This window comes from Penicillium brevicompactum (genome assembly GCF_028827555.1).
Source record: "Penicillium brevicompactum strain IBT 35665 chromosome Unknown utg000002l_segment0_segment0, whole genome shotgun sequence".
Classification (NCBI taxonomy): Eukaryota; Fungi; Ascomycota; class Eurotiomycetes; order Eurotiales; family Aspergillaceae; genus Penicillium; species Penicillium brevicompactum.
This window is the reverse complement of record NW_026623205.1, coordinates 1,083,485-1,108,177: the sequence shown is the minus strand read 5'-3', so window position 1 is coordinate 1,108,177 and position 24,693 is coordinate 1,083,485. Positions and strand designations below refer to the sequence as shown.

The 24,693-nt window shown below is 46.5% G+C and overlaps 7 protein-coding genes across 7 annotated transcripts; 3 read left to right on the top strand and 4 right to left on the bottom strand.

Moving 5' to 3' along the window:
- Positions 1–1,625: 1,625 nt before the first annotated feature.
- Positions 1,626–2,855, bottom strand: N7506_003211 (uncharacterized protein; the record flags this gene model as incomplete). The annotated part of the gene is made up of 1 exon (XM_056952506.1): positions 1,626–2,855. One exon carries the CDS (start codon positions 2,853–2,855, stop codon positions 1,626–1,628), a length of 1,230 nt encoding a protein of 409 aa, XP_056814198.1.
- A 2,773-nt stretch (positions 2,856–5,628) lies between these two features.
- Positions 5,629–8,380, top strand: N7506_003210 (DUF3435 domain-containing protein; the record flags this gene model as incomplete). Its single annotated transcript, XM_056952505.1, has 5 exons — positions 5,629–6,215; positions 6,286–6,547; positions 6,609–6,931; positions 6,994–7,370; positions 7,431–8,380. The coding sequence occupies 5 exons, from the start codon at positions 5,629–5,631 to the stop codon at positions 8,378–8,380; spliced, it is 2,499 nt and encodes an 832-aa protein (XP_056814197.1).
- A 624-nt stretch (positions 8,381–9,004) lies between these two features.
- On the bottom strand, positions 9,005–10,939 carry N7506_003209 (zinc knuckle transcription factor; the record flags this gene model as incomplete). Its single annotated transcript, XM_056952504.1, has 1 exon — positions 9,005–10,939. One exon carries the CDS (start codon positions 10,937–10,939, stop codon positions 9,005–9,007), a length of 1,935 nt encoding a protein of 644 aa, XP_056814196.1.
- Positions 10,940–12,967: 2,028 nt separating this feature from the next.
- Positions 12,968–13,366, bottom strand: N7506_003208 (uncharacterized protein; the record flags this gene model as incomplete). The annotated part of the gene is made up of 1 exon (XM_056952503.1): positions 12,968–13,366. One exon carries the CDS (start codon positions 13,364–13,366, stop codon positions 12,968–12,970), a length of 399 nt encoding a protein of 132 aa, XP_056814195.1.
- A 912-nt stretch (positions 13,367–14,278) lies between these two features.
- N7506_003207 (ankyrin repeat domain-containing protein) lies at positions 14,279–18,099 on the bottom strand (the record flags this gene model as incomplete). The annotated part of the gene is made up of 5 exons (XM_056952502.1): positions 14,279–17,013; positions 17,063–17,288; positions 17,356–17,484; positions 17,562–18,025; positions 18,078–18,099. 5 exons carry the CDS (start codon positions 18,097–18,099, stop codon positions 14,279–14,281), a joined length of 3,576 nt encoding a protein of 1,191 aa, XP_056814194.1.
- Positions 18,100–21,301: 3,202 nt separating this feature from the next.
- On the top strand, positions 21,302–22,339 carry N7506_003206 (uncharacterized protein; the record flags this gene model as incomplete). Its single annotated transcript, XM_056952501.1, has 2 exons — positions 21,302–21,717; positions 21,775–22,339. The coding sequence occupies 2 exons, from the start codon at positions 21,302–21,304 to the stop codon at positions 22,337–22,339; spliced, it is 981 nt and encodes a 326-aa protein (XP_056814193.1).
- Positions 22,340–22,941: 602 nt separating this feature from the next.
- N7506_003205 (uncharacterized protein) lies at positions 22,942–24,141 on the top strand (the record flags this gene model as incomplete). Its single annotated transcript, XM_056952500.1, has 2 exons — positions 22,942–23,357; positions 23,385–24,141. 2 exons carry the CDS (start codon positions 22,942–22,944, stop codon positions 24,139–24,141), a joined length of 1,173 nt encoding a protein of 390 aa, XP_056814192.1.
- Positions 24,142–24,693: the final 552 nt, after the last annotated feature.

Sequence of the window (24,693 nt, the reverse complement as noted above, 5' to 3'; positions counted from 1 at the left end):
CTAAAAACTCATCAGAGCATCTCGACTTTGATGAGAAAATCTAAATCGAACCCCTTGCTGCCGCTATTTTTCTGGCTAGAGAAAAGTATGGCATGCTAGGGATACATGCTTCCATCAAAAACGTCAGACACGCTTGTCCATGGAGAGAACTGACCCGCCGGCACCGCATTGGGTAAGTCCATCTTTACTGTAATTAACTGGCTTGATAGGATAGTCGCACATCTGGTCTGGGGATTTTCTCTCTCAAAGAATGCGACATCATTGATCACCTCGCATGATACTTATTGTCAAGGCTCTCCAGATATCCGACTTCTGCGTTATTCCAAGACACACCCGAGATTCTTCGCAATTCTATTTTCGTCTCCGAGTCAGCTACCAATAGGAGTATTGAAGGCAACTTTTATCCTTTCCCATGACGATTGCACAGTGGAAGGCTCGCCCATATTCTCTAACCAGCTTCAAAAGCTCAGCCGTATGATATCCACTTGTAAATCTTCTCTATCTCTTATGCTTTTTGCTACGAGATTTTTGAGCAGCGGGGACGCGAGGATAACGTCATGGTTCTTCGTTGATGGATGTATGGCCATTGATTTACCTACCGAGGAGGGAGGGAGGCGCTGGATCATTTGAGCCTACCCTGAGCCCACCTTGAGCCAATCCTGAGCCAACCCTGAGCCTGCCCTGAGCCCACCCTGAGCCCACCTTGAGCCTACCCTGAGCCTACCCTGAGCCTACCCTGAGCCTACCCTGAGCCTACCCTGAGCCTACCCTGAGCCTACCCTGAGCCTACCCTGAGCCTACCCTGAGCCTACCCTGAGCCTACCCTGAGCCTACCCTGAGCCTACCCTGAGCCTACCCTGAGCCTACCCTGAGCCTACCCTGAGCCTACCCTGAGCCTACCCTGAGCCTACCCTGAGCCTACCCTGAGCCTACCCTGAGCCTACCCTGAGCCTACCCTGAGCCTACCCTGAGCCTACCCTGAGCCTACCCTGAGCCTACCCTGAGCCTACCCTGAGCCCACCCTGAGCCCACCTTGAGCCCACCCTGAGCCTACCCTGAGCTCACCCTGAGCCTACCCTGAATCTACCCTGAATCTACCCTGAGCCGCCCGAGTATATGTCATTTCAGATGAGGGGTAAAATACCGTGAGTTCCCCGCATTGTATTGTCGTACATGGTCATTCAGCACCATCCCCATACCCACATGTCATGTATGGTAAATCTGAACATACCGGAAGAACTGTGTTGTAACATGCAATACATAGCCCTCAGAATCAACCATCTTGTCTGTCATTAATGCGCCATTCTGAATACTCGCAAGTCCAGGTATCCAGCGCCTCGAAAATCTCCTTAAGTTCGAGTGGTTGGGCGCGTTGAGATTGTTCCAGCCTGAGAGCCTGTATGCCTCTACAATATACAGCCAATCAACCTCGATAGACAAATAAAATTCGATGACCGAACAAATTCCAAAGCCCTGGGCCCCACGAACCTGACTTCCTATGCGTTGCTACATTATATCACTTTAGCATGTCTTTCTCCTATACATCTCATGCAAATGAGCAACCCCACACATAATATTTCAAACATTCTAGATGCTTCTATCCGTGATGGCTCAATGTTAATATATCAAGGAATAAGAACAATGGGGTAAGATCGCCTTTTCTTCAGCGCTGTGCTCCAGTGAACTTTCATTGACCCCTCGGTCCGCCCGGGGAATTCTCGTGAAAATTGCTTGACCACCTCCGGCCAAGCGAGGTTTTGCTTGTCTCTTAGCTTTATCAAAAGGTGATCTTCCTCCACAGACCACGGTAGTCCCTTCCTCAAAGAGGTATGCTCCGCGTCAACCACCTGAGTGTTCAAGCTCGTGTGATCACAGTCGTCGGTTATTTCGTCACATTGGCTTGATGGAGAAGCACCAGCAGCGCTGGAGGGCGCGGAAGAGCAACGAGTTAACGCACCCTCGAAAAGCCAGGACAGGAACTGTAGTCGGTCTTCGACTGAAAGGGCCGAAAACTGGGCACGAACTGTAGGGAAAGATATGCTCTGACGATGACCGGAACCTTTCTTAGGTCGAGCAGAACCATTTCTTGTATGCCTTTGTCTCGAACCCGACCCTTTTTTTATTTTTGAGGTTTGGCACCCAGTATCCACCATCCCCTTTGAATTCCGTCTGTGTTGGAGGGACGAGACTTTGTTCTGAGAGCGAATGGACTCCGCGGGAAATTCTTCCGGATGCGTTGCGATGCCGGCGATACTCAAAGTTCTCTGAGCCTGTTCGGCAACCGCAGATGCATGGTCATTCAGGATTGCAGGATCGATAGTTTCAAAATTTGGAAGCTCTCCATTTTGAGTAGGGATTCCAAGATCAGCAATTTGAGAACGCTGGCCCGCAAAATCGACAGGATGCGAGTCATCCAATCCGAAGTCGAGGAAATGATGCTCTGTTTCCCAGTGCAATTCATCGGCAAAATTTGTAGAAACGACTTCATCGGCACCAACTATGCTTTGTGGTTGCAAGATGTTCTCGAAGTTGAGAGGCTCTGGGTCACTGACAGCGGAAAGTGTCTGACCCAAGCCCTCCGATTCTCGTCGAGTGGGTTGAGCCTCCGAATGCAATCCATCTAAGCAGACCTCCGTCGGCGGGCGGGCAGGAAGGGGGTGTCGCTCAGGTTTGTGGGAATGAATATTTTGGCTCTTTGAGCCATAGTCGCTAGAATTGGAGCTTGGCGGGGTGGTAGTGATCGAGACCGGACTTGGGTAGCGACAAGTACCGGGGGGATCGCGCAATGGCTGAGCTTTGTCTTGGAAAGGATTCCATGGACGAAATGATTCCAGGCGAAAATTGGTGCTTGACATGTTGAGAAAGGTGGATAGCCAGAAGAATCCTGCAGATGTAGTTTTGAACCTGAATAAGAATGGGGCGCTGAGATACGGGGGTATGGGATACAGAGCAGAGGCGAGGGGGGAGGGAGAGGGGATATTGATGGGTTTCTGTCTGATTGAGCATTCGAAGAGGATTGCCAACTCCTTTATAGACGAGGATTGCCTTTGGCCGCACAGAGGAGTTGGTCCACCTCCTTCAATCCGAGCCGTTTCATCCAAGGCCGTGGAGCCACACCGGTTGCACAACAAGGGACCGAAGGCCATCGGCAAAAGCTTCCGCACACCTGGTGGCGTCCTATTGTAACCTGGCTCCACTATGGCCGTCAGCCTAGTCTCCAGTTGCTCATCTATACGCTTGGTTAGAGGCCATCTGTAAAATGGACCATCGTCGGCCTCGTGACGCAGTACTTGGCACTGATTGACACTAGGAAAGAATGCGGCAATTTCGCCATTGGTTCGTATCACGGCGTTGTCGCTCAAAGTCTCGTCGACTGGGAAACAAGGGCCAGATGAAACCGAGTATGACGATAGTCTTACCCCGAGGCGCTCTCGACCAAGCGGACCAGGGCGTGCCTTCACTACTGGAGGCTGTACGATGCAACCTCGCATGGAATGTGGCAAATCAGGACGTGCGTGTCGCGGATTTCCGAGACACTGTCCTCCGGCCGAGCAAAAAGCCAGCAGAGTGAGCGAGGCGCTCAGCGAGAAAGGCTCGCAAACAACATGTGTTCTCGAGAGCTAGTATCATTGTAGTACAGTCAAAGTAGGCAGAAGCACTGGTATCATAGCACACAAGATGACGAGGGCTTCATGATCTCGAAGCATCAACTTCCAAGGGACTGGTCCGTGGTGCAGACAACGCTGGCTAGAGCCGGCTGAGCGGTGGATCGAGCGACGTCTCCGGTGAAATAAAAGGGGCGATGCATCAGGTGGCGAGCCAGTGCGCAGAATTTGGTGGGGACCGAGAGAAAGGGGGCCAGAAAGGAAAAAGAAGAGAAAGTGCGTCGACAGAGTTGCGAAGAGGACGAGCGGTGTTTTATAGATGGAGGGCAGGTGTTGGGGCCGGTAAAAGCGGCCAGAGGCGGCACTAAACCCGAACGGGAGTGCGGGTGAGGGCGCCAAACCCAAAGTGGTAATGGGATGGCGGAGACGGGCAGGCGGTCAAGGGCGGCAGGACGACCGTGCAATGAGAGCCGTTTTCGGCCCCCCGCTCACCGTGTCAAATATTACTAAAATATATAAATATAAGATTTCTATATTACTATTATCTAATTTTATAAATTTAATTAATAAAATAATAGTAACCTTTTATATAGATATTATAAATATAATTATTTTATAATATTTTAAATAATTAACTACTTTAAAAATAAGAATTATTTTATTATAACTAAATATATATAAAGAATAATAATTAATTATAAATAGTCATTAAGTTATATATACTAAGATCTTTCTTTCTAGACGATTTATACTAGCTCTAAGCTAACATAGGTTTGTCAAGAACCCGAAACCCAACCCGCAGATTACCCGCAGGTTGGGTACGGGTTTGACTTTTGGACCCATGGGTCGGGTTAGGTTCTGAAAGTTGGACCCAAGTTAGGTTTTGTTGAGGTCTAGTAAATATAATAGTCTGATTGGGATAGTTAGTAATTAGAGAATCTTCTAGAGAAAAGATTTTTCTGTTATTTTTTAAGAGGTTCCTTTAAGGAATTAAGATTAATTTATATCTTGAAAGGATTGTATTATAGGGGATTAATTAGGATGATTTTTTATTTATAATATTTACTCTAGATCAAGTTTATATCTTTATTTTTAGAGAATTGAGAAAGAAAAATTAAGAATTATAAGTAGTTTATATTGTTAGATATAAGACTTGTTAACCTAATAAAAATAAGGTATAATTAGAGGATAAATAGAGAGAGGAAAGGTTAATGGTATTTAGGGCTTAATAACAAGACTTATTGTTACTAGAATCTAAAGGGATATCTATTTAAGGCGGGTCTTATATCCTATTAAACGATTTACAAGATTAGAGACAGTGATGTTATCTTCTAATATTACTACCAATTTACGGATGGAATATATGCGTGCCTAATGCGCTGATGCGGCGTTCCTCGCACTTTCTATAATTCCTTTGTTATAGGGGAAACCCCATTATAATATTCTATTATATTTTTATCTAGTTTTATGTTATATAAAATCTATATTAATATTATATATTGTAAATATATATTTCTATAATCTATATATAATAATTCTAAAAATATCTAATTCAACATAATTCTAATAGAAATCATATATTTCAAGAAATAATTAATATTAAAAAATTAGAAGGATTAGTATAAAAACACCCCCTTTTACTACAAAAAAACATCCCTTGAACCTGACTAGGAAGTTTAATATCTAAAACTCTAGATATAAATAACTTAACTCTTTTAAATCTTTAATATTAACTCTTTATTCTTTATTACTATTATTATATATTATATAATATTACTCTATAACAATTTCGTTTTGCTGAAAGGCAGCCATTTTCGGCGTCACCTGCCGCCGAAAAAGGCAGCCTTTCAGCAACCCCCTCCGCCACGCTCCCGCCCCCTCCGACCACGCACCACTCACCGCCCACCGCCTTCTGCCTCACAGCCATTTCGTGCGCGCTTACATCCTGGCCTGGGTTCCCAGGAGGGCTCATCAATCGCTCCACCTGAGGAGGGGAGCCGCCGAAAATGGCTCCTTCAGCACTATGCCAGTTGCATTCCAGCCAGTACCCAACCGCCATGGCTATAAATATCCTCTTCCCAACCGACCATCCATCCTCCGTCCAACACAGTCCTCATTTCGACTCAAGCACCCCTCCAAAGCTCCCCCTCTGTCCTTCTGTCGTTCTTTCCTCTATCCAGCAGTCGTGTCCTCAAACACCTCGAGCTCCGAGATAGTGCCCCTGCACGGTCAACGAGGTATAATAGCCATGCGTCGTCGAAGGTTGCCCACTGCCAGCAACCAGGAAATCACAAGCGAATCTTCATGCACGTCTCCCATCGACACCGACAATGATAGAGCGTTCGAACCCGATTCCACCGAGACTGATCTCACCGAGCCGGAGTGCTCCCCTCCGCCAGCTGGTCGAACGATTCCTCGGAAGAAGCCAAGTCCAAGCCCTGGAACAAAATCGTTACCAGCAGACCTGTCAAATGTGGAACGTGTCCACCAAGCCCGATATCAAGTCCCGGACGATGACACGGATGAGGACCTGGCCCAGGTGCCGGAGGACTACGGCCGATCCAACAAAACAAAGAAGTTGAAACTTCGACTGAAAGAGCGATGGGCTTGGTAAGTGACCGGGATATTGTTGAAAGCTTACAGCGAAGTAATATCAGCTGACCATCATGCCTCATCTCAGGTTCTGCCAAATGAAAGCAATAGAGCCGTCCACCTATCCAAAGTGGGGGAATCCAGAGGATGCACTGCGTGAGGCGTCTCCAAATGAGATGCATCGATTTCTGAACTGGTGTCTGAAGCTGGAGTACAGTCCCGATGGTCGCCGCCAGAAAGGCTATACAAAGGCCAGCGCCCTTGAAGCGGATTGGAAGTACTTCCGAATTTACTACCAGCGAGTTACCAAAACCGAGATGAGTAAAGAGATGGGCGAGGCCGTTCGCACGGTTTGTTTTCGACCTCCCTCCCAATCGTCTGCAGAAGGCTTGCGCTAACGAAGATTAACAGGGCATGAGATACTTGGTGGATAAGCGCGGTCTGGACAAACAACCGCGCGCAAATGTCCCAGTATATATCGAGGATATGATTCCATTCAATGAGACTATCCTTCAAACCCGGGAGAAGCGATTTCACTTGGGGTTTCAGCGGATCATCCTATGCCTATACAATACTCTTGGGTTATTTACCATTAACCGGAAACAGGCAATGCTTGACCTTCAGTTCAAGCATCTACAAATATCGCTCCAGCAGGATCCGCACGGAGGACCTCCCAAGCCGATGATCGAACTCGAGCCCCAGTTTGTTAAAAGCGTCCTGGGCATGTCGAAGCTGTAGGTGGCACCCGAGTCACACTTGTTCGCTACAATCGGACTGGCTGATCGATATTACTTAGCAACACGTTCGCGCTCCCTGAAATTGTCTACGGCGTATCACTTGTCTTCAGCCCGCATGTCCTACTCTTCATCATATTATTTTATGTCCACGCCTTTGAAGCGCCTCACTTAACATCGATGGAAGACCTTCGGAGACTGCTTGTCGAGGGTGGTCGACAGGAAATGCTACTCCCCTTGAAGAAAGAGATGGACAATTACTATGTCTTCCCGAAGGTCGAGGTGATCTGTGGCCAGCCCCGCATTTTATGGGAGACACCCATGAATGGTAGCACACTCGACGCACAGCTCAGGACATCCAGTGAGATACACGGCTTCCTTAATCATTTTTTCTCTCACCAATTCCGATATGGAGGAGGTGATTTACTCGACAAGAGTGGTGAGTGGCCTATACATCCCCAAGTTTTCGCTAGATGGGCAGACTAAGTCTTTTATCTAGGTTTCGTCAGTGAAGCACAGCGTAATGTGATCATGGCCCACGCCACTAGCAGAACGTTTATCAAACACTATCGTCCCCGTCGGCATACTGGCTTACAAGAGATCATGTGCGGCCTCAAGCCAGACGAAGAGTTCTCGAAGGCTGTGACCCGGATGAGCCGTTGGATTGATCGGCGACGACCACGATACCTGAGCGACGCTGATCGGGAATCAGTGGAGAAAGACCCAGAAATGCAATCAGCCATACGCTGGCAAGTCGATTTAGAGACACAGTGCGCTGATCGCTCTCATAACCCAGCATTGCGGGCGATGCTGGAGGACCAGAAGCGTCAAGTCCACAATCTGCGCCGGCGTCTGCAAGACAAACGGCGGAAAGAAGCACGCCGCGATTTCAGTCGGAAACAGGCGGTGATTGACATTGAAAGACAGTTGACTGGTGGGGCTGTCAGTGATGAGCCTGCACGCGAGGTCTTACGGAAGGAGTTCGAAATGCCATCAGAGCAGATTCTTCTTGTGGAGACATTCTTTACATGGCCCACCACCGATTCATTAGAAGATGAGTGGACGCGGCGCAACAAAGCTGTTGCTGCTGGGATACAATATTGCGGCTTTCAAGAGGGTGGCCCCCTTCGGGGCCGACGAAAGCGCTCTGCCCCGTCCGACGATGACGATGCAGTTCCCTCTCCGCCAGCTCGAAAGAGAAAGACCGGTACGACGCCGACTACCTCGTGGGAGGAAGGAATCATCGTTGGCGAGAAAACTATCCCGAATGCAGAGATAACATGCGCATGTTTCCAATGCCCCAAGGCATACTCTGACTATAATGGAGTGAGGAGACATTTCAGGACATCACATTTGAAGGACCGGAAATGTAATTTTTGCGATTTGTCCGTCCTGCACGAGATGCACTTGCGGCGGCATGCTTCTGAGGCCCATGGCCTTCGAACATAAGCGTAGCGTCAGATTCAACTTTTCCGGTTTTAGAGGCCATTGCGCCCTTTTTTTTTTTTTTTTTTTTGTTTCTCTGTTTGGACACATTAGGCAGGGCCATGGCTGAGTTGGTGACTATTTTATCAAAGCATACCTTATTCATTGCGATCATTTAGAGCTACCGGAATAGATTTCCATCGTAGTCGTTTCGACCTTTTGATTGATGAGTCATAATGAACTCGGCTGCATTTCTCTTTTACTCATCTCAATATACCTATTTACTTTTCGTGCCTTTCTTCACGCGAGCAAATGACTTTCATGAAATTGTATAGACAAAACTAATCTTTGGTAGTAACAAACTATGTGAAGTCATAAGACCTAAGCGGAACTTTCCCTAGAAAAGCACATTAGTTTTCCCGTCCTCGGTCAAGGATTTTATGCAACCATGATCTCAACAGTCTAATCTACGGAGAATATATCTATTGACAGTCCAAAGATGATTTTGATATGTAGTCTTCTTCCTTACGGAGCCCTTTTCCGTCTGGAGGACTACTTGGAGCAGGTAGTAAAATCACCGCTAGTGCTTCAAGCTACGTACCTTATTGATTGTTTCTATGGCTCTTCAAAGGCGATAAGTATATTTGATTACATGTACCAGCATGGTAACGAAATAAGATCATCCCCACTGTAACCACAAGCTCTGGCAACAAAGTCAAACTCATGATCGTTTCTACAAGTTGGAAGGTCTGACCATTCCTTGCTCAATGTCAGTTGACACTCTCCATTACCGGCTTTCTCATCCCATTCCTTAGCAGTGCTGAACATATACCGAAGCACCGCCCGGCATCCCATCTGCGTCCCAGCGCATCGCAGGTAGTTCTTGGAATCTGGTGGCCATTCGCTCCGATTGTTACAACACCACTCGAGATTTCCTGCGCTTGGAACTCTTTTCGCCTCAAGACACTCCACGGCAGTTCGGAACATATTCACAAAACCTCTTCGCAGTGACTTGTTGGTTTTGAGGTTCTTTCGCACATCGGGATCGAGGTGCTCGATGATGTAGTCGTTGTCTTCTACCCAAAAGCTGCCGTCATCAATTCCTTCCTGCATAAGATCGTACATCACCCCGCCCTGAAGGATCAAAGAGCTCCTCATTCGGGCGGATAGAAGTCCTCCCACGCACCCCCCGCATGTACAACCGTATCGGAGGCATGCTTTATCAAGCCCGAAAGCATCTTGTCCGAACAGTAAGGAAAGACAGGACACTGCGGCGTCGGAGTTTCCTTCAAAGTGATCTGATATGTTTAAGATTCTGCAAAGGCCATATTCTTTCTGTGTTCGAATTCTCTCCAACTTCTCCTGCAATGCTTCGAGCGGGGTGTACCCGTCAATGTCACGAGCAGCCTTCCAGGAGTCGGCGTGGTGGATATTCTCAAGTAGCCACCGCATACTTAGCGGCTTGAGCTCGCAAGCTGTTAGATGTAGAAGCGTGGCTTCAGAGTTCATCACTCGATCCCAGCCAATCTTATCATCGGTATGAGTGATAAAAAAAACCTTGAGTTCTTCGTCCGTCAGAGTGAGAGCTGCATGATGCAGCGGCAATGCGTCACGGAGCTTTTCCATTCTCAGTTTCTCTACCTCAGTAAATTGATCATTCTCATAGATCAGTTGGAGTCTTTCGTTCTCAAGGTCTCCAACATGGCTTCTGCGCGGGTCGAAATCAGAAGCCGCCGCAATGGTACGAGACTGGTGCTGGAGATCAAATGAAAATGCGAAACAGCGAGAGGCTCCGATTCGGCGAAAACCGCAGGATCGCCAGAAGTCAATAGCACCGGATTGATTTTGATCCCGTGTCATCAAGCGTTCTTCTGCGGATTTGCCCACTAACTGCGGTTTGATTTCCGCTGTTAGATATCCAGGACTGACTAGAGTATGTAGAGTCCATGCTCGCTCGAAAGCCTCGTTGGAACCGTAGATAAGATCTGCGTTTTCGCCGTCTGGCTTATCGTCTTGGAAGAAACGTTGGGCCTTTTCCAAAAGTAAAGACACCACTTTTTGTCCCAGCCCTTTTCGGCGTAGTTCAAACGCTGTAACATGAAGCTTTTCGATTAGAAAAAGAGGGCCATAATCAAGCTCGTTTCCCCATACACCAGTTCCTCTTTGCACTGGATGATCTTTGTACTTGGTCTTGACTGTTCCATATCGATCAAAGACATGGAACGCCACATCACACGTTTCCTCGCTGGGCTCTTCCATTCTTTCCCAGAATTCAGAGCGTATGCCCTCTCGATGAATATACCGGGCTAGGGCGTTGGCGACAGTGACACCATCGCAGGTGCATTCGGCGACAAAGTTTTTCATCCACTTAAAGTCGCCCATTTCCTCATCTGTCAAAAAGAGCCGAATCTTCAGCGTTCGTGCCGAGTCACCGGAGGTGGCATACTCGTGCTCCTCAATTTCCTGTTCATAATCCGAATCTTCGATCTCATCTTCGCTATCATTTGCGCTCCACCATCCTTCCTCCTCGGCCTCATCCGATCGACTGTCATCTTCTGTCGACTCATCGTCTTCGAAGTCCATTCCTGGTCGTCAAAGCAATGTTAGCAAGGCTCACATCTCTTAAGAGGGAAAGGAGAGCGCACTGCCTCGCTTGAGGGATACTCGGTCCCTCTCCATCCTCTCCCCATCATTTTCCATCATTGTTATCAGCCTTGCTTACTGGTCTAGTTTGAGCGACACTTTATGTGGTAGGAGAAGAGAGGTAGACCGACGGAGAAAAGAGACAAAAGTGGGGAGGGAAGGTACTACAGTTGTACTTAAATAGGAGGCAGGTGCCTAAGATGACTGACTAAGAATCTCGTAAATTTCCAAGATCATTGGCTTCTCACTCCGATAGGAAGTACCATCACCTGAGCACGGACCAGGATGGGGACGGTTCAGCGGCGGCTCACTGTCCACCATGTGTAGATACCGTTAGGATTCACTTTATGGGTGCTTGAACCTTCGTTAGACTGAGCCAGGCCTAACAGAAAACAATAGAGGTGCACGATCGAACAAAGACTTCTAATAGCCTGGCGTGTTCGACTCGCGAGCTCTCGTTGGCGTAACGCCCTCGTCCTAGTTTGCAAACGACTAGATATGCGGAGGTCCGCTCCACATGCGCGTGACGCCCAAGACTTGCCCCAAGACTTGCGGGTACCAACTGGCAACCGCAATTAATCATTTTTCATAAAGCAACGAAAGGATCGGGGCGATTCTATAACCGGAACTCCTCATAGCTACCTTGTAACATTTATGGCAACCCTCCTACGGCACTCTTCTGAGGGAGGGAACGGAGCGATCCTTTCCCCACCCGCGTGGTTTTGGTGGTGTCTCAGCCGCATGGCTTCTCGGAGTGTACGTCATCGCAGGGGTGTAGGTTCTTTTGGCTGCACCGTGAACAGTGTCGCAGAATGCAGCACAAAAGAAACACAGAGGGGTTCCTCTTGCGACCCGCTTCAGTATGGGTGGTCTGACCTGCAAGTTGCTCAATTGAATAAGGACAAGGTTCATGGTGGTGAGAACCGACGGCTAACGGCAAGCAAACTTGCAGCTGATTAAACAATTGGTTGTCGTAGAAATGTGAGGGTTGAAAGGAAATTAAATAATTCATTTTCTTTTTAAATAACAGAAAGAGGGAGGGTGTTTTTTGATAATCATTGGGTAGACAGCGGTCTCCACTCCAATCAGCGCATTTTTCCTGGTACCTAGGATAACAGGGGAACAAAAAAAATCGTGGTCTATCTCAGGAAATAGCTTGTCTGGAGAAATGACTTGGCTTGGGATAACAGGGAAACAGGAAAACCGTGGTCTCAGTCTTTCCAGCATCCCACGACAGACCTGATCCGAAGATCCGACTAATCGTAATAATACATATCTAGGTACTTATGAAAATCGTGGTTTTTCCCTTGTCCTTGAAATAAGCATAGACCCTGCGAACTATGTACCCCGTCGGTCAGATTCATGCAATGTATAGATATTGAGATAGGGATGGCTCAATGGCAGTCTTGCATAGAAGACAGATCGATAGCATAGGACAAAAGATTAGAGTCACGCTATTATTCGGCCACGTGATTGATGGCTTATCCGTTTTTCTATGTATCTAATTCCACCACTACACCATTGAATGCTGCTGCTCGAGAGTTTCTCAATGAAGAGCATGAAAGACCGATATATATGACACCGTATACCACCACATATTAGGCAAAATTGGAGAACACAACAAAACGTAAGTTCCTTGCGAACAGCAATTATCAAGGTCGTATTTTTATTCCTTTGAATAGTATCGAAATGATTATCAACCTACGTAGTCTGCATATCGCTCTGCGAGTTGAAACCCAGACTAGGTCAAGTGGGTTGTATATATCCAACGGGGCACAGAAAGCTAAATTCCTCAACACAGATCAATCATCTCATTCGCACCTTAATCCAAGGCTCCAACTCCGCAAGAGGTCAGGCTCAATGAAACTACCTAACCATTCAGATCGTAAGATTTGATTCTTTTCGTTTGCAATATGAGCAGCCTGTCATATCACCCAGTTTACCATCACATATACATACATAGCTTCGTCATAGCGGGATCAAAAGTCGATTATCGCCATCTTCGTCGTCTATTTCAGAGAACGAACCCTCCGCTAGAAACCACTCATCATCCTCTTGCATCTTAGCTTCACACGTATACGCGCCGTCTCTGTCAAAACGGTCTTGCGCAAAGTCTTCATTCAAGCCAAATAGCTCCCCTTTGATGCCTCTAGTTTTCAGAGCGTTTTGGCGAACTGAGAAATAGACCTTCGCGACACGATAGGCATAAACAAAATCAGACGAAATTGCATATTCCTTTGCCCAGCTTACCTCTTTGTCATGGTATACTTTCCGTCCAACATTCAGCAAGCCCTGGGCCCCGAATGAAGCGCCAGCATCAAGATAGACGTCAAATTCACGTTTCTTCGTCCGGTCGTTCATATCCATCCCACTGGCTGATGATGCAAGCCGAAAAAGGCACGGTGGGGCCTTCCGATGAAGAAAAGGAGCATATGAAAAATCTTCAGGGGGCAAAAAAGGGTACTCGAAAAGGCCAAAAGCCCTTTAAAAGCTCAAAAAAGTCTCTCGACACTTGGATGAAATCCAGAAATATCTCGCTGCACAAGAGCGAAAGGCTCTAAGTGAGATGGCCGAGAAAGTTGTGAGAGAGAGCGGCAATGTTTTGGAATGGCTCTGGTGGTTCTTGGTCTGGCTTGGAATCAGTTCCGCCATAGTCACCGTCTTGGTGGCCGCACTTGCATGAAATATGCTATACTACAATAGGTATACATCGTATCGTGACAATTTACAAGCTTTACATACTGCTTAAGACTGATAATATCTTCAATGGAAATGCGGTGGTTTCCTTCATGCCATATGCTTGACGACGATAACGGTGATTACACGCAGATTTCTGGACGTCTTACAAAACATTATGTGATGGTTGATTGTCTTCCAGCCAGTCGGTATAGCACTACTTCAGCTAGCCACGTTGCCCGAGATTTTGCCAGAAGCCAATATAAGTACTGCTTTACAAGTTAGCCAATGAGATGGTATGTGTTAAAGAGGAAAGCAAAACTCTAATGCCCCGATCGCAGCACCATCTATCATTTGGAGGGTAATGATGGAAATGTCAGTTCCCACCATTTTTAGCTAATAAAATGCTCATAATGGCGAATGGTCTATCATATGACATCTTCCTGTAATGTTGAGGCAATAGTCTAAGTCATCAGCATTCATTCAAATCATCACTCTAAATGAATCGATGAACCACGTGAAGCTGGGCTGAAGGTTTCCATCGAATTTAATGAGAGTAATTCAGCAAAGTTTGCACGACCAGGTGTTTATCTCTGTGAAAGATTAGAAGGATTTCGTTGGGTCCCCAACTCGAAAACGTCTGGTGTAATACTTTTCGGCCATAATTCGGAAAGCTTCCTCCACTGAGTTAGTCAGTTGCAGGTAATTGCCCTCTGGTTCAGCGATAAAGAGATCAACTAAAGTACCCAGCGAGTTATCTTCTCTCCTGTGGCCTCGTTCGTTACCACAAGCTAGGACTGCAACCGGATTGATTTTGCCAATCCAAATCAATATGCAACACATGTCTAGATCAAGTCGTGACACAGCCGCACGCAGGGATTCCCTTTGCCAACACGAAATGTCGGTGTCCCAATTGGTGCTACTTTGCAAAAGCAATGATCTGGCGGCCTCATGCCGCGAGGCCAAAGGGCTCATGATGATTCGCACCAAGGGGACATCTCCTTGATCATCTAATTCATTGATACCCTCTTGGAAATGAGGGATCAAGATTCGGAACATATCTGGGTTGCAGAGTCGTGATGCCAGATGTAAAACGTTTTCACCACGGGAGTTCCGAAAACGAAGGTGGGTTTCAATGCCATTCTCCATTAGAAGATATTCCACAATATCAATGTGGTTTCCCAATACAGCATGTCCGATCGATTGATGCGTCGAGTCATCCAAAGTTGGGTGCTTTTCTTTGAGTTGTGTCTCATGAATCAATTCTTTCCTGAGTTCTCCCTTATTCTGTGCGCTAGTCATCAAACGCTGTACTATGGGCTTACAGCCTGCACCAGCAGCCAAGCACAAGAGCTTGTTTCCCCAGTGTTCCTCGGTCATTTTCTCTGACATTTTGTCGACGAGATCAAATACAAGATCCCAGTCCTGCTCTTCTTTGTGCCATGGCTTGGTGATAAATCGGGCTTTGTCCCACCTTTTGATGATAAGCCGGAAAAGGTCAAAGTTTTGTAGCTGGGCACTGGTCCGGTGATCAAAGAACAGGATCTCGAGTCTTGAAACTTTTCCCCACTGAAGAATCTGATCGGCAGCCCTGGTAGCTGATTCTTGAAGAAAGTTTCCGCCGTCAAAGTTCGACCTCACAAGCATGTCACGCAGAGTGGATTCTGAGCCATAAATCGAAGTGATGCCTAATGGATCGTATAGACTGCTGTCGAATTCAAACCTGGGTGATATCGTGCAACTTGGACGAGAGTTCTGTTGAATCCAGTTGCGAAGTCGAGTGGATCCAGCTTGGCATAATGTTTCGATACTTGCTAGGCTTGAAAGAGATTCAGCCGGCACGCAACCGAAGTGATCCACCCAATGGCATGATGCATAGACAAAGAATTCGCCAAATCCACGATCAACCGGGTCGTACCGCGGCATATCGTCTTCCCAGGTCTCCCACGTGCAGTTTGGGTCATACTCAAGCGACTCTTCGTCGTCACTGGATGACCCAGAAAGCTGAGGCAGTTCCACAAATGCTGCTTGCTCTTCTGAGAACAGGTCAATCTGACCAATTTCATCTAAGAGCAAATACTTCGCGCAAATATCGAGCATGAGTGAATCCGGATTTTCTGAGACATGGTTTGTTTGATCGAGCAACTTTGAGGCCGAGCCTTTCTGATCAGGTTGATTGAATATCCACTCTTTCACAGACTGATGTGTGAGTCGAACTTGAGGCTTTCTGAGTTCATCGTAGTCGAGGGAAGCAATAAATGGATAAATAAGACTCATGACCCTTTGATGATCTGTGCGCTTCGCAAGGGCTTCCAGAGTCTTCACTTCCTGATGTAGGCTAATTTCAACGGCCCAAGCTAGTTCCAGTATGCTCAAAACTCTGCGGCTGGCAGCGAGAATTTTCAGAGCCGTAATGGCAAGTTGCCAGTTTTCATGATCTTCACAAGTCGAACGAGAAAGTATTGAGGTGTAGACGTCCGAAAGCTTTTCAGGAAGGGGTATTTCTTCCAAAAATCTTTCTACCGAAGACTTCTTCGTGAGATGACGCACTTTGATAAGCTCGATTATCATCTTCGTCCATATGGCACTCCCTTGCGCTCGTTGAGAGAGGTTCTCTTTTATAAGCGCCTTGACGTCTGGAGATAAGTTTGGCAGCATTTCAAGTGTTTTCTCAACAATGATCCGATCTCTCCCGGGGCTAGAATCTAGCTCGATCTTGAGCACACCGTCTAGCTGTTCCATGATCTCTTCTTGGGGACGAAAAGATAGAATGATCTTGAGTGCCAAAGTTGTTTCTGATACACACTTCAAAAATTTGAGAAGTCTGTTTCGAGAGTCATAATCGCATTCATCCATGCCATCAATTACAAAAACGACGGGCCGATCGATTGTTTCCAGCATGCTTTGCAGGAAATTTTCCATCGTGGCAGTGTTTAGTGCCGGATCGTAATCAAATTCTTGAGCTTGCTTGTAACGCTCATAAAATGGCTTCTGCAGACCTTCCAGCTGAAATAGAAGAGAGTAGCTCAAAGCAGAGAGTACAGAGGTGGGCTTCCCTGTTTCGTGATCTCGACAATAGTACTGGCATAGGACGGGCCGTGGTAGACGATATTTGTTCCTATGACTCAGTGTTTCTGCAAGGAAGGCCATTGCAACGGATTTACCATGGCCCATGTCACCAAAGATCACCAGCTGCTGAGACTCCGAAGCTTCATACCAGCTTTTAAATTTAGGATTCTCCAGCAAGAATTCGCAGGCTTGGTTAGCTCGGAGTGTCTGCCATTCATTGCAGAGTTGACTTTGCAAGGTGAGCTTGTCAGATTTGAGCCATCGAGCGACTAGAGGCGGTTAAAGAATATACTTAAAATAGATGATACGTGCACTCACAATCGACGCGATATAACACTTTTTGGATATCGCCCAAAATTTCCATGGTCGCTTTTTGTATGACCATTTGAAGTTTATCAGCGCTTGTCAAGAATTCCTGGACAATGGAAGGAAGGCGATCGTTCTCCAAGACCATTCTCATTACCAACTTTGCGCCTTTCCTAGTCAATATTTTCAAGGCGGCGTCGTAGAACTCTAGCACTTTTTGGTACACAGAGACGAGTGCCTGAATATGATTAGAGCCGTTGGATTATGGGACAGGAGAAGTGGAAGACAGGGAACATGTAGATTACCTTGTGAATATCAATTCGATCAACTCTTCGTCCCAATGTATCACACTCGTCAATGTAAGAAATTCGTTCCAACATATCTGCGATTTGTTTGGCAAATTCCAAATCAGCGTTCGCAAACGTAATAGCGATCTGCGTAAAAGGTTTTGAGGGTGTAAGTGACGTTCACTACTGAGCTTGGCATTTCTATTTTAACGAGCTAGGCTTACCGCTGTCACGCTTCTGACAACACCAAAAACCAACGATGCGGTTGGTTCAAGGTTTGCCAATGGACTCGCCAAATCCAATGCTAGCTTGAAGTTGTCGAGGGGTGTTTTCAAGAAACGCAAACGCTGCACACCTCTCAAGAAAGCGGATTCGTGAGTAGCATCCTGTTCAATCTCTTCGAGCAGTTTGAAGAGCATCTCAGCATTCTTCCCAGTTGAAGCAGTAGTTATTTCATCCCCAAGGCTCTCAACTGCTTCTCGATATGCCGCACTCCAAATGTCCGAAGACGGATGCACGCTGCTTATGCTAGCGCTAATCGACAACTGGTCGACTGCCACATGTTGTTCATGGCTCATAAGAGTGTGAGAGCCCGAGGCTTCATTGTTCCCAGTATCAGTCGACTCTTCGGCGATATCATCCCTTCCATTCAGTAGCAAACCATCAGTCGTCGAATTCAGATTTGGTTCTAAACTAAACACCAAATTAGCAGCATTTAAAATGCATGATTGAATACACACTTTCTTCTAAGTGACTGTCCATCTTGAGTATAGCTTGAGGAACGTTGAGATTTGTTTCTCAGTTGATTGTAGCGCCGGCGAGTCCTTTGCCAGAGACCTTCTTTTTCTGTTTCCGTAAACATTGTCGTAGTGATTGAGTTTTGAGTCCATACAATTTCGAAGAAGCAAAGTTTCTCTGTCAATCGAACTAGGCGTTGGCAATGAGTCCCATGGAAAGGGAATCACAATTATGAGCTGAGTCACCGACCCCGCTTTTGTCTTGGCAAAAATTACCCCTCACTTCATCAAGAACAAGTTTTGATTTTAGCTGCCAAGTCGCATGCAATTTATACAGTGGCATTCCTGGTAGTACTGCAATCTTTTTCTTCTGCTCTTTCCAGAGGCCCATAAGCGAAAGTCGGCTAGCACTTAAGTGTCAGGCCCATGCGCATTGTTCGTGATCAGTGAGCGACAAAAAGTAAACATTTTTGGATGTTAAAAACTGACGGCTTTCTCAGTCAGGATCCCACCTGACTTCAGCCAACTACCAGTCGGAAATTTGATTATCGAATACGTTTCTTGACGGTGGCACTTGCAATGTCAATTTCGGGATCGGGACAAGTGCCTCCACAGTCACCACCCTCGACTCCTGCCGGCCTACTCACCCTGCCGACCGAGATCCGCCGTGATATTTTCAAACAAGTACTCGCTGTGCCTGACCCTCTGTATCTTTTCCAGGATCCTGGAGGCCCAGTGAGATGTTTCCTGCCATGTAGTCCTTACGCATGGCTTGCATCACTGTATACCAACCGACAATTATCCTACGAGGCCAGAGCTGTCTTGTACGATGTGAATCATTTTACCCTTGAGGAAGTGGAACTAGCAAATTACCGAGGCAACCTTTTGGGATCTTTTATAAAATGCATCGGACCCATCAATGCAGGCTTTCTGTCCCACTTACGCATCTCCTTTCCGGGCACAGAAAGGATCCCTGGCCAAGCAGGACATATCAGAGAAGATAGCATGCAGGATTTGCTGCTTCTCCAAAATCAGTGCGTTAAGTTGAATACACTGGAAGTCCTCATCTACAGCAAAAGCGCCAGATGTTTGATCACAGAGGCAGAGGACAACACGAACTTTGCTCGTGACACACTCTTGAGAATCAACGCGGAGCTCAGAGGCATTCGTTCTCTGAATAAAATCATCGTTAGGGTCTGCAGCGGATCTCCAGCCTCGTCGACTAGAGAATTTCTGGAAGGCCTTGGATGGGTTGTTCTAATCGGCGATCTATAGATCATCTTGGCTTAATTGAAGTGAGAGATGAACGGTGGTCTCCGCTATTTGTACATAATTGAAAATAATAGTGGCCTGTGATATGACTTTCGTATTATCTTTGTATATATTGTAAATTAGAGTTACTATTAAAACTAATTGTCAATGGTTAACTGCTCTTATTTATAATCTTCCTCATTGACAAGATGCCAGATCAACTCTTTCAGTCCTTCTTTTCAATGATATACAATCATAGCTCCTACTCCTAATCTATAACCACTTGAAGAACTTTGGTTCGCTATTTATGAAACTTATTGTTAATATAAATTTTATGTGTAAAAGGCCCGGACGATATTGTTACGGACATGCTAATCACCAATCGTTTGCGGGGAACGCAACCCAACTAAGGATCAACTAACACTCCAGTGTAGATATACCTGGCGCACTACCTGGCAGCGTTCCTCGATTCCCCTAAGAGCCCAGGCCCTGAAGGCCCGGAAGGCAACGGTACGGTTGAGAGCTAGATTGTTGGCGGCGAGAAGTCTGCAGGACAATCTGAAGCAAATCACTGCCATTACACAGCGAATAAAGGCCCAATAGGTGCTCAAGCGAAGTGCTGTCGTAGGTTTCTAGTGTTTTTGATGTATCCCGCGATCGGAAATACCAGGTTATACTGCCGAGCTGTTCAAGTTACGTGTTGCCCTGGCAGACTGCTGCCGAGCTGCGCTCAGGAACACCGGAGATATTATTGCTCATCCAGGAGATTCAAACCCTTCCAACAGATCAAGATGCAGTTAAATATCTTGCTGACAGACGCTCATTGCATGAGATTCTGGGAGATGACCTTGTTGCAGACCAAGCGATGTCGATCATAGAGACGAAGGACGCATTCGAGTTCAAAACCGGTTCAATATTTCTTAATTAAATTAATGCACAAGACATAAGTGTCAACCGTCCATAGATGACCCTCATTTAGCTACTTAATAAACCTTCATAAAAAATGACAAGATATATCTCACCCTTCAACAAACTTGACAAGACAAGGCAGATAAACAGCAGTGTCTAATCGTTAACTGCTCATTTTGCGCGACATCAAGCATCTAAGTACAATTGAGCTCATCTACCGAGTCTCCAGAGGAAGAGCTTGGATGATAGTCGCTACTTCGACACCCACGTTTGCGTGGTCTTTCACCCTCGAAAGATCCTTCGCCTTCCGAGCTTATATGCTCCGGGGGGGTTGAGGATGACGGCGCTTTGAAGCGCCGGGTCGTATCCGATTGATTGAGCCTTGATGCTGCGTGTGCGGATGCTGCGTGTGCGGATGCTGCGTGTGCGCCTGCTGCCTTGCTTCGGCGCCCGAAAGATAATCACAAAGCTGTTTCGAGGTAATGATGATCTCCCGGTCGAGATCAATATTTCCACCCAAAAGCTCTTCTGTCGCGAGGTCTCTGAGCGAAAGCCGTAGCATTGTTTCTTTGGTCGGAAGTCCCGAATCTGTACGGTCAACCAGGCCCGCTATGCGGACGGCGCCCTTTTCTTTGAACTGCCGACGGCAAAAGTCTTAATTTTACGCCATAAGCAGATGGGAATAAGGGATGCGGCATTAGTATCCTCAAAATTCCTCCATGGCTTAGATCTCCTTCCCCGTTCATCATGTTTGAAAAGAGGTCAATACCATAATCATACGCGTCGTTGTGAGCGCGGAATGAATCCAGTGACGCGAGATTGGACGGATCTGGACGTTGGGTGATTGGCTAGCTAGCTTCTGGACCCACTGTGACGGTATCGAGCCTTTCACCTCGTTCCGTCACACAAGAGACGGGCGCTTATGATTCAGACCCGATTGGGTGAAAATTGCTCCCGTTATATGCTTGAAGATATAAATTCAAGGCTTAACCCCGCAGTATTTCATTTTGAGAACATAGTTTTCGTCCACGGCACTACAATACCTACGCATCGTCAAGCGACGCTCAATGGCAGAGCCTATTGGCATAGCATCTGGCCTGGTGGCTTTGGCTACATTTGCATTTCATTCCAGCACTGCGCTCTTTGATGTGGTTCAGAGCTACCAATCTCATCCAAAACGCGTCCGCGACCTGACGGAGGAGCTCGAAACTCTGAATGGAGTTCTTGGTGGTCTAACCGAGACCTTGAATGCGAACACCGATGCAAACTTCGCTAGCCTCGAATATCCCCTCCTTCGTTGTGGAAATTCCTGCAGAGACTTTGAAAAGGAGCTTCAAAAATGTTCGACGCGATCTCTTGCCGGCAAAAAGAGCTTTCGAGACTGGGCCAAATTAAAGTACATGGGCGAAGATATTGATGGTTTCAGACGGATGTTAGCTGGTTATAAATCAACTATTATTATTGCCCTCAATGATGTCAATATGTGAGTTACCCTATGTGCATTCAAGATATCCAAAATAACACCGATGTGCCTTTCTAGCCGACAGTCCTCCATCGCAGCTGATAGCCTTGAAAGCTATAAGGAAATGATTGAAACCACATCCGATGATCTCGAAAATCACTTAGAGAGCGTTGACGAAAAGCTCGAGAATATCATCGCCAAGAATACACGCGACTCAATCACGGATGCTGGGGAAATCCAGCTGATGGAGGAGGAACGCCTGAGCACTCAAAAATGTCTCGAAATATGTGCGCAATTGTCAAGCCACATTGATCATGTTCAAAAAATACGGAAGTCCCGTGACAATCTCACCGACTCTGGCAGTTCAAGCAACGTACCCGAAAGAGTTACCAACGAGGGTTTACAGGAATGCAAAAATAGCCTCATCAATACCGCTGCAAAGCTGGAGAATCATCTTAAGATAGTGATGGACCGAATTGTGACAAAGACAAAGACACAGACGGCCTCTCAGGAAGACATTGCAGAACTTCTTAGGTTACAAGAAGAGTGGGAGACGACTCGCCAGTGCATGCATATCTGTTCAAAGGCTGGGATTCATTTGGACGAAAATGCTAGTACGATGGAGGTTGTGTCTTCGCCGTGATTTGTGTCTTCGCCGTGATCCCGCTGCGGTCCTTTGAAATTTGCTGTATTGTAGATTCGGACGCATCTCCTAGACACTGGGTAGCGTATGCCTTCGCTGTGACTGATTTTGCGGTCGTTGTATGTGCCTTTGTAGATCCAACAAATTGGAACACATACTCCTCTGCAACGACATCCTCAAAGACATTGCGGCACTCATGTTCTCGTCTTATCGTAAGAGTAAGCTGATCTTCTGAGGACATGTCAGAATTTTCGTTCCCGTTGCTCATGGTTCGTGATTTACTTGAGGTGAAGATTCGACTTTGGGTAGCAATGTCTCGATGACTCATCACGGGGCCATCACATGGAGAGACCATTTTTCTATTTTGGTCACAGGGCGGGAATGGAGTGATCTGCAAGTCAGTAGGTCCAATAACCAGCCATTAATACGCGCCTTCTCGTTTTGTCCCCAAAAAAGCTACTTTAGGGCGGTCGGACCTTTGCCAAAACTAGGCATTAAAACTGTATCTCCTCGCTCTTTCTATTTATGTCCATAGCCCAAGCTTGGTACTGCCTAGCCATAGCTCTCAACCCCCAACCCCGCTCCCTTTCATTTCAATCAATATGGCTGAAGTTATTGGTATCGCCTCAGGCCTTGCTGGCCTGGTTTCCTTGGCACTCCAGTCGAGCAAAACACTCTTTAGCACTGTTCAAAGCCTTCGCAATCGAGAAAAGTCTATCCGGGATCTCCGAGAAGCGTTGCAGGACCTTGATGAAGTGCTAAACATCCTCCGGGAATCAATAAGCACAGCCCCCTTCCTCAACAGTGGAATCATTGAAAGACCCCTGGGTCGATGTTGTAAAGCATGCAATGATTTCAACGCATTGATCATACATTGTTCTGAGCATTCAAGCGACAACAAATTCAGTATCCGTGATTGGGCAAAATTGCGGTACATGGGTGAAGACGTCGTTGGCTTTCAGACTATGATTTCGGGCTATAAATCTACAATTACCATTGCACTTGCCTACGCAAATATGTAAGTCTTGTGATATCCTATAGTGAGGGCTGGGGGGGAGGGGGCGCTTTCTTATTCGGCACTCGTTGACTCCTCCAGGAATTTAACCAAAACAACGAAGAACGTCATTGATGAATACAACGAAATCATCGAAGACACCAAATGCGATCTTGGTCTTCATCTACAGTCCATTGAGAAAAGATTGGCGTCATTATCCTCTGGAGAAATGATATCCATCAATGTTCAGATGATGGAAGAGGAAAGAGAAAGCACACAGCAAGGCCTCGAAATCTGTGATCAATTTTCTGCTTATATAGAGCAGACAAGGTCCACCTCGCTAGAAAAGATGACTCGAGTTCCAACTATCTCCGAAATGGGATCATCACCCATAGGACACAACAACATACCGTGGTTAATCCTCTCGCAAGCCTTGACTTCTGCGGAGAGAGAGATCATTAATTCTAGGTTGAGGCTACTGCAACATCAAAATGAACGAGGAGGACAGGCCCGATTATTGCATCGCCGAGAATCGCTGCTACAGGACCATGAAACAGGCGAGCAAAATGATAGTCAAGAAGAGGCCGACAATATCAAAGAATCTTTGAATTTTTTTGATCGAATATCTCAAGAACCGAGCAAGGATCGAACCAACCACTTCGAGGATATCACGACCGGCGATAGGAGTACACAAGCAGTTGTGTCAACGCTCAAAGATCTTATTTCTGCAAGACGAATCACTTCGGGATCTGACTCGCTACAAGTATTGGGACAGGTGTCTGATAATTCACTACAGCTTATGCTGTGAGAACGAGATAACACCAAGGAATAGTGAGAGCAGACAGCAAAAGAAGCCAAGGCTGGAGAATACTGGTTCACGGTGGTTCGAAAACAAATGAAATAGATAGATGGTGTTGGTGTGTTAGCGATAAGAGGAAGTTATTTTGGGAAAAGAACGGTGGCGAATCACCTGAGATGGGTTGGCAGCAATACACCGGTGCGGTTTCCATGTGTGATTAAATAGTAGTAAGTCCGTCAACTCGGTAGCTGATTAACCCATTTCTGGCGCTTGGGGCAAAAAATAACAAGTCCCACCATTCCTGGAAAAAAGCTCGACATGGGAGGTTATCCACAGTCCTTCTCTTTTCATTGTCAAACTGACCGTGTCTCCAACATGCGCCGGAGACAAAGGGGTGCATTCTTCTTTCACTGGATTCACCAAGAGGTCATTAAGATAGCCTGGATTTCGGTAGAGTGGAAATCAACAGATAGAGAATAAAAAAACTGCAAAGTTATCATGCTCCAGTAACGAGCGTCAGGTACGTTCTGAATGCATACTGGATCAGGTCGGTAGCCGCTA